Below are 9,417 nucleotides of genomic sequence, written 5' to 3'. Positions count from 1 at the left end.
TAATCTTATGTACATATATATATATATATATATATGTACATAAGATTATGTAATTTTCACAATATAATAATGGAACATGTATGCTCGAATGGATAAAGTAACGTGTCAGGGTATTGATTCTGTAATTGTATTATATAAAGGGAGAAGCAAAAGAATAGCTCTGCTGTTTTTATGGCTTCCTGGCTGAAAAGAGAGTCTGGTGGAAAATCTAATAGTGGCAACGATTCAACTAACAGTGATTCTAGCGGAGACAAGATAAACGAAGATGAGGTACCTGCGAAAATACTAAAGAAATCTTAAATCGTATAATAAATATTTATTCCTATTAAACATTATCCTAATATTTTCATATAATAAATTTCTCATTAAAGTAAACATTTATCAGAAACGTATACTTCTGAGAACACAAACAATTCTCTGTTAGTATGTAAATAGCGAGGCAAAGAAGTAATTTCAGAGGATTGCTTGGATTCCCCATCAACATGAAGGTCCCATTACCATACGTGTAATTTTGTTTGATTTTTAAGAGATGATGCTATAATGCACCATTGTGGAAACATTTATTTCCTATATATATATCTTATATATATAACGATCGAATGATTCTATTAACGTTAATTTCCGCGTAAAGATTAAATAATATATTAAGAAAAAAAAATAAAACTAATGAATGTTTCCAAGTAAAACTTCTATATCGTTGATTGGATGAATCAATATGATATTATCGAAAGAAATAAAAGTAATAACGTTTCTAAGAAAAACTTAGATATCAATGATATAAAAGAATTTCCATTTAAGTTAGTTCTCAATGATTTCGTAATTTCAAATGATGCGCGTTACCAATGATTGGTAAAATCAAAAGTAGCGCGGTGAAGACGAAGTTGTCATTCGTTGAAATACGGTCATCTTCGTACCCCCCACTTAACATTTTTTTCACTCTGACAGTTAAATTCAAATGACTGCAGATGTCAGTAGCATAACTCGGGTTTTATGACGACGACGACGACGACGAGGACGAGGACGAGGTCGATGTCAACAGTGTTTTAAAGAATCGAGGAAGCGAGGTTAATGTCGATCGTGTGTAATCTGAAGTGCTTGATGCAGCCGGTGCATAGTGATATATAGTTTTACGTTAATGAATTTAGGTATTGTGAAAGGGATATACAAAATCGTGAAGTGAATTTAGAACGCGTCTCTGACGTAGAAAAATAATAAGAAAGATAATTTGTTTGGATAATAAAAAAAGAAAAAAATAAGAACTTGAGAATTCGGTTGCTTAATTGGTTGGTTATCGTAGTTTGTCGTACATAGTTGTTTAAAAGAACGTAAAAGGGTTGGGGAGGAAAGGGGGCAGGATAACCTTCGCGCGGATGTCCGGCTCGCGCATGGCATCCCTTACCGGTTGAGAGAGTGAGACCTTTTTTTTTCCAAGGAAAAGGGAAAGAAAGGAAAGAAGGGAGGAAAGAAGGAATAAGAAGAAGAAGAAGAAGAAGAAGAGAGAGGGAAGGAGCCTTGAGAGGGGGGGAGAGAGAGAGAGAGAGAGAAAAGAGGTATCGTGCGGGGCCCAGCCTCTTGGCGCGCCTCCTCCTCTCGTGTTTCCTCTCGCGCCTCTTCTCCTCTTCCTTTATTCCTCTTCTCCTTTTCGTTGCGAGCGCCGAAAACCACGCATCGTTAAAATTACCCAACAGTGGGAGCGAGAGAGAGAGGGAGGCCCCGACACGATGACCGACAACCAAGAGCAGCAAACGCGCGAAACCGCGATAAGCAACGTCGAAACCGAGTACCTGGAGATCACCTCGAAAGAAGCTTGGCCGATTCTTTATCAGGTAATCGTCAACTATTTTTTTCCTCCTCTTTTTCTTTTTTTTTCTTTTTTTTTTCTTTTTTTCCCCTCTCTCTCTCTCTCTCTCTCTCTATGTCTGTCTTCCTTTACCTCACCCCGCTCCTCTTTTTTTTATTCATTCATCAAACTCGTCTAAACGTTCCTCGTCTCGCTTTTCCTCCCTCTGCTGCCCCCCCCTCTTCTTTCTTTTTTTCCTTCCTTCCTTCTTCCCTCCCCGCCTCTCTCTTCCTCCTCCTCACCCCTTAGGTTAAATTACGCGAATGAAAATAATAATAATAAAAAAAAGCAAATTTTGTAACGACGAGTACGTGACCATGACGAGGACAATCAAAAAAACCAAAAGCAACCACGTTTACGATTATTTTTCTTCTGGATTGTATATGTGTAACGAGTGCATAAAACTCTCGTTCGTATCAAACGCTGATCATCGTGCATTTTGTCTGTCTGTCTGTCTGCATGTCTGTCTACTATTACGAGTAGTCATTAATGCCATTTGTAACCAAAAACTCTAGATAGATTTCATTCATTTTTTATTAACGAGTATTACTAATATTAATCAAAACAATGTTAATCTTTAACAGCATATACGAAATGAATGTGGCAATTATGGATACACCTTTAACGAATCTAAAAAACGACAAAATAGGAACTTGAATCGTTACAGAGATGTGTCTCCTTATGATCATACCAGAATCGTTCTTAAAAGGGGCCCATGCGATTATATTAATGCCAATCTGATACAGGTATTTATATATTGATAGATGTTCAGCGACAAACTTATAAACAGTTCAATATACTATTTGTTACCTTAGGTGGATCGTGCACACAGACAATACATTTTAACACAAGGACCACTGCCATCTACCGCTGGTCATTTCTGGCTAATGGTATGGGAACAAAATAGTAAAGCGGTATTAATGTTAAATAAGATTATAGAAAAAGATCATGTCAAGTGTCATCAATATTGGCCTCTGGACAGTACGGATAGTATCATGAATTTCCCAGATGTCGGTCTTAAAGTAGAGTACATTAGTAAAACAGAGACCCCAGATTATACCACAAGAACATTACGGTAAAACAAGTGTATATATGTTATTTGTATGATTAATTATATATTTTCGATGTACATAAGATATTTTTCATTATTTTTTCCTTTCTTTCGTTTTTTAGAATAACAGATTTGGAAACATTGGAAAGCAGAGATATTTTACACTTCCATTACATTACTTGGCCTGATTTTGGCGTGCCTCAAAGTCCTACAGCCTTTTTACATTTTTTAGCAGATGTTAGACAATCAGGAGTATTAAATCAAAACGTTGGGCCACCTGTTGTTCATTGTTCTGCTGGTATTGGAAGATCGGGAACATTTTGCTTAGTAGATACATGCCTCGTTTTAGTAAGTCGATATATTTATATTAAATATTATACAGCAAGATTAAATTATATTTCCGAAATATTATGTACGAACGAATATCTCAGAAATTGTATTAATTTATTTCTCTGCAGATAGAAGAGAATGGTTTGAATTCAGTAAATGTACGAGACGTTTTGATGGAAATGAGAAAATCCAGAATGGGTTTAATACAAACACCCGATCAATTACGGTTTTCATACGCTGCCATTATTGAAGGAGCTAAACAATTGCCGTCTAATAACGTGGTAACTAATACCAATTCGCAGTAGCACAATGCTATTAGCTATATCTGATTATAAAATGAAATATGTCAACAAATAATATGATCATCTATATGCATATGGTTTTCTTGTATAACAGTAATTATTCTATCGTTATAATATTTAACATTCTAATAGCATTGTTCTACTGTGATACTACATAACGATTACTCTTTTCTAAATCAATTGTGATTTACAGAATGTCGACAACAATGAAATAGTAACAAATCATTACGATGTCGTTAACAACATCAATAACTCATCAATAGAGGAAGAAGATGAGCCTCCACCTTTGCCACCACCGAGAGGAGAATCTTTACAACGTAGCATGATTGCAGAATTAACTGCTAATACGAATACCGCAAACGGTGATTTTTATTGTCATTTACGGAAGAAGAAAAAAATTCGGTATCGATGGTTTGTATAATATCTTTCTTAATATTTAACAGCAGATGAATTAGGTGGACCACCGGATAAGCCGTTGCCTAGAGAACCATCAACGTGTACGCAACCGTCTACAAGTCCTCCTCCTACAAATTCTACATCAATTACAAACAAAATTCACGAACAGAATTCCGATGGTGCTGTATCTTCGGCCGACATTGTCAACGATAGCGAAAATTCTTTTCACGCGAACAGCCCTCCGTCCAGTCCTGATGCGTGAGTATTCTCTTTTACGATTATAAAAGATGAATTTTAAAAAGAAATTCTACTCGTTTAAATGTTATTATTAATTTCGTTGTTTAATTGTATTAATAGAAAAAGTGAATTACGTCAACGCAATCTTGATAAGAAGGAACGACTGGCTGCACAAGTTCGTGAGATGAAACGTCGGCAAAAGGAAGTCGAAGAATGGCAAAAACTCAAGAGGTCATTATTTAAGCCCCTTACAATAGGCATAGGTGCAGCAATTGTTGGTGGGGGTGTTTTAGCACTTGTTGGCTATTTGTATATGCGTGGTTAGAATGATAAGATTACAAAATAGTATCACTATAGATATATATATATATATATATATCTATATGTATATATATATGAAATTGCAAGTGATCGGTGATACTAATAACGATGCACGTATTTTGAGAAATTCTTTTATTCTCAATTCAAGATTTTCATATCTTGATCCTTATTAGTTACTACTATTCTCTTTTTAAACCTTAGCTAATTAGAAAAGAGAATCGTGTGAGAGGAAGTTAACTATTAACGATAACAGAATCATCTGTTCAAAAATATATCTAGCGAGTGATTCTAGGCGATCACTTTCTTCTTCTGATGATGATTGTGTCGTGTTAACAAACGAGAGGAAGTAACATTATCAATAACAAACGAGTACGACTAATATAACACTTGTTATTTGAGCATTAGAAGAAGAAGAAGAAGAAGAAGAAGACGACGACGACGACGACGACGACGACGATGATGATGAAAGAAAACAAAAAAAAAACAAAAAAAAAAAGAGAGAAAAATTAGATATTAGGGGGAAAATAACTGATCGATGAGAAAAGAGCTAAAATTTTCAATTTGTATTTTTATATTACGGTTCATTCTATAAGTATTTGAAACTAGAATGCATGTCCATTACCAGATCCTTGCTAAGATTTCGTCATACCGTATCATGATTCATTAAACAACTATTAAGACGTGTTCTTGTACAAATGTGTAATGGAAAGATATAACGTGTACGTTTCAAAGAACCAGCACTTCCTAACTTTTCTAAGTAATTATTATCTTACGAAATACACTGACATTTCGCGTTCAAAAAGTTATTAACAAAGTATCATCAAACACACATGCATTCTTGTCGCAGTTAATTACACGTAACAATTGAAATAATAGTAAATTTTTTCTTTTTTTTTTTTTTTTTTATAAATAATGTTTCTTTCACACATCTCGATTTGATGTCATCTGACAGTTAAACTATTCTTGGAAAATACTTTTTCGAGTATTCAGTTAATTCAAACTCACTTGAACGCGAAGTATAACATTGAAACATGCAATTGTTGCATATTATGTTAATTACTTGTTGCTGCATTGTCGCTCGTTTGTTTTATTTTGTTATTTTATTTCTTTTTTTTTTTTTTCTCTATTTAGTATTTTAACTAATAAGGAAGTAAGATTTACACGTCAGTTTTATATATACATGAATAAATATAAACAAAAAAAAAAAGAAGCAATTTTTAAATAGTTTTAGTATCTAGTGAGAGATTCAGGGTACGAAAAAAAAAATCATGAAATTGACAAGCACCTCATTATCTTTATAGCGTGTAATAGGTATGCTTGTGAATAGAATTAGAAATTGTTATACAACAGTCACACTCGTAGCATCGTAGATGTTTTTTAAACTATTTGCCATTAATATAACGAAGTTTGCTCGTTCACTAAAATGTTTTGTAGCAAGTGAACAAAAAGAGAAAGAAAAAAGAAGAAGAAAGAGTGAAAAGAAAAACACAACATCCAGTTAAAAGAGAAAAAGATATAAAATAAAGTAGCAATTATATATGTATAATCGATTCACGATACTATATTAATTAACATTAACAATTTCTTTTTATAGTTTGATATTTAATATAACAAAAGAGATAGGATATAATTGTCTTGTAAAGTATCGTTCGTTTAAAATATTAATTTCACTTACACAACTCGTCTATTTAAAAAAGTAATGAAATAGATGACTTATAAATATTTTTCTTTTGTTAAAAACCAAAAGGAAAAATAATATTTTTGCGTATTCGATCAAAAATTTAAAGAAAAATCTCTAGTATTCGTGTTATTCGAGTTTTATATATATTATAAGTTAATTTCATTTTGAAACTACATAATTGAAGAACTTTAAGAAACGATAAACGATCGATTCATTATTTTTTTTTTTTTATTTCCTTCCATTTTACACTGATAACATTCCTCGTTACGTAGAACTACAGTTGTAAGGGTTTTTTTCTTTTTTTTTTTTCTTGGGAGTATTAAACAAATCTTGGAAAGAAAGAAAAAAATACAATGGGGATTCGGAATTCATGTTTAGTGCATTTAATCCGGCCATTACTTGTTTCCTCTTTGTTTAATGTTATACGAAGTGTTTGGAAAAAAAAGAAGAAGGATAAAAAGTAAATAGCTACAATTGAGAATATTAATGACGCATAGTAGAAATATCCCCCTCCAATTTTAAAGGAAACTCGACAAACTGGGAGGGATATATCTCCCTACACTGTCTGCCATTAAATGCTCTCAATTGAAAATGTCAATGAGACCCATTAACTAAACTACAGTTTTATACGAAACTTTCTATCGATAACATCTAAAACTATTTTCTAAAATATTTGACAAATTGTTATAACCATCTATTTGAATTATTTTATCATCTTGTGTGCTTTTACTTTTTACGAATATCAATATAGGATATATGAAATTAACAAAACGTATGATTTATGTTTAAAAAAAAAAAAAACACATATTGAGCAAAGGGAAGACTGAGTATGGCTAGGAATTTCTCTCAAAAAAAAAAAAAAAAAAAAAAGGAAAAGTAAAGAAGAGGAGAAAAACGATGAGAAGTAAATGAAAAGAAAATATTAAGCTCGTATTATTTGTATAACGAGCTATATACTATTTATCTATATATGTATTCGTAAGTCACGAAGAAACAGTAAAAAAGGAAAATTATGATCGTATTTCAATAGACGAATAGTTGCAAGAATGTGTTGATATAATCAGTATGTTTTTCCTGATCGTGCTCACTTGAGAAAAAGAGAAAGAGATAGTTTGTGTTAGAGGATGTACGAGAAGGAGATGCATGAGTGTGTGTATATGTATACGTGTTCGTTCACAAAGGTGTATTTTTTACTTTCATACTACATTATTAAAACACATTGGAATACGATCTTTGAAAAGAACTTATAGGAACCATTAGATTTTAGATGGACGCGTGTTCATTTTCCATCTTTACGTACGCGAGAATATATTAATATTTATGATATATGTGTATGTATAAATGTATAAACAAATACATTTACATACATTAAACGCATATACGTGTATTCCTCTTGTAATTCCACGTATGTGTAACTTGATAACTCTGTTTTAATTACACAAGTGCGCTAATAAGTGAAAGGAAAGTCATGGGGAAAGAAATAATTATAAAATAATATACACCTACTATCAATATTTTTCTCGTTGCAACAATTGTGTATACGTCTAAATAGATGCTAACGACAAAAGAGAGAGAGAGAAAAAAAAAAAGAGAAAAAAGAGAAAAACAAAAAAGATTTAATGCAAATTGTGTTGTACCGTCGTCGAATAAGTCCCATTGGTTTTTTTTTAATTCAAGTTCTTCGTCGTTTCTTCTTTTTCTTTTTTTTTTCTTCACATATATATATATATACGATTGCAACTATTTTTCAAATAATTTTTATTCTCTATACACGTTTAATATTGTTACACACACACAGCAGAGAGACACACACGCATTAAATAATATAGACACGATAGCAAAATGAAATATACCTAACGCGTTATAATAATTATTATCGTACCATGTTAGAAATAATCTCAAAAAAAAAAGAAAAAAGAAAAAAAACATTGTCTATCTTCATTGCGATAGATTATTCAAGCCAAAAAAGAAGAAAAGAAGAAAATAAATAAAGGTGGAAGAACACGCGTACTAAACTTTTTACTTCTCGGTCGATTTGAAAAGACTGATGTAAAGATGACAAAGTAGAAAAAGAAAAGAAAAGAAAAGAAAAGGGTGGTTTGCGATAAAAAAAAAAAAGAAACTTTTAATGCCTTTCACACACATTTTTGTCGAATAATTAAATAGTCAACGAGATATAACGGAGCCTAACTGGCTGAAGCTCAAACTCGCTGTTTGTATGAAAAAGAGAAGAAGAAGAAGAAGAAAAAAAGAACGAAAAATAGAAGAACAGATTGGCAATTAACAAATAAACGAACAAATAAAAAGAAGAAGATATAAAACAAGTAGGCGGTTGGTTACACTACCTCTGTGTTTGTGCTAAGGCAGGGATGATGATTTTTACTATCAGGATATGCTTTAGAAGCACGGTGCTAATTAAAAGTTCCCAAAACAAAACAAAAAAAAAGAAAAAAAAAAAGAAATAATAAAACTGGTATGCGCTTTAAACGTGTCCTATGTTGTGTACGCCTGTGTATTGTACGTGTGATTGCGTTAGTATACGTGCAATTAGAATGAATGACGATGAATAAAAAAGATATTTCTTTTTCGTGGAAGATGCATTAAAAAGAAAAATAACAGGAAGGAAGACAATGCAATTATGAAAGAATATTAGGATGCGAATGAATGTGAGTGAGTATGTGAATGTATGTATGTGAAAGAGAGAGAGAGAGAAAGAAAAAGGGAGAGAGTGAGAAAGGCACCGTTGTAATTCTCAATTGTAACAGATAGTAATATGCCGAACACACAGAAACATGTGGTTAAGTGCCTACTCGTAACTAAAAAAGTAACAAGTAAAAAGAAACTCTGAATTACAAGCAATTATTCTCTGGCAAGATTGATAGCACATTAAGGTGGACCTATAATTATACAAAAAGAATTACGATTAATTGATGGTAGAATAATTTTCCGAAGAAATATGCGAATCGTTTTTTATATTATCCGACAATACACGAAGTAGTAGACGATAATAGCAATTATAATTAAAAAAAGCACGCCCACGCGCGATTTTTTAAATCGGGATCGTGCTCGAGCGACGATATGATAATATTTGTCCGTAATTATTATAGGAAAGAAATGAAATTATTAAAAAAAAAAAGAAAAAAAAAGGAAAAGAATACAAAAACTACAACACCCCCCTGAAAAAAAGAAAGACAGAAAAAATATTCTAACTCGTGAAACGGTGACGAATTATTAAACGTCGCTTTGTAAGCCAAAAAAA

The 9,417-nt window shown here is 32.3% G+C and overlaps 1 protein-coding gene across 4 annotated transcripts in view; it reads left to right on the top strand.

Annotated features, from left to right (window-relative positions):
• Positions 1–967: 967 nt before the first annotated feature.
• The window catches only part of LOC106789121 (tyrosine-protein phosphatase non-receptor type 2), a 9,955-nt gene continuing 1,505 nt past the window's right edge, over positions 968–9,417 (top strand). Inside the window, exons 1-8 of one of the 4 annotated variants that reach the window (XM_014753048.1) lie at positions 968–1,826; positions 2,425–2,586; positions 2,656–2,915; positions 3,014–3,239; positions 3,350–3,502; positions 3,717–3,885; positions 3,967–4,177; positions 4,277–4,387. In XM_014753048.1, the coding sequence (XP_014608534.1) occupies positions 1,722–1,826; positions 2,425–2,586; positions 2,656–2,915; positions 3,014–3,239; positions 3,350–3,502; positions 3,717–3,885; positions 3,967–4,177; positions 4,277–4,387 (1,397 nt within the window). In that variant the 5' untranslated portion in view covers positions 968–1,721. Of the gene's footprint in view, positions 1,827–2,424; positions 2,587–2,655; positions 2,916–3,013; positions 3,240–3,349; positions 3,503–3,716; positions 3,886–3,966; positions 4,178–4,276 lie in introns of all 4 variants that reach the window. The other 3 variants (XM_014753046.1, XM_014753047.1, XM_014753044.1) reach the window with 3 other exon arrangements.

This window comes from Polistes canadensis, unplaced genomic scaffold (genome assembly GCF_001313835.1).
Source record: "Polistes canadensis isolate GaletaPanama2010 unplaced genomic scaffold, ASM131383v1 scaffold_165, whole genome shotgun sequence".
NCBI lineage: Eukaryota > Metazoa > Arthropoda > Insecta > Hymenoptera > Vespidae > Polistes > Polistes canadensis.
Note: the sequence above shows the minus strand (reverse complement) of the source record. Positions and strands in the feature narration are given on the sequence as shown.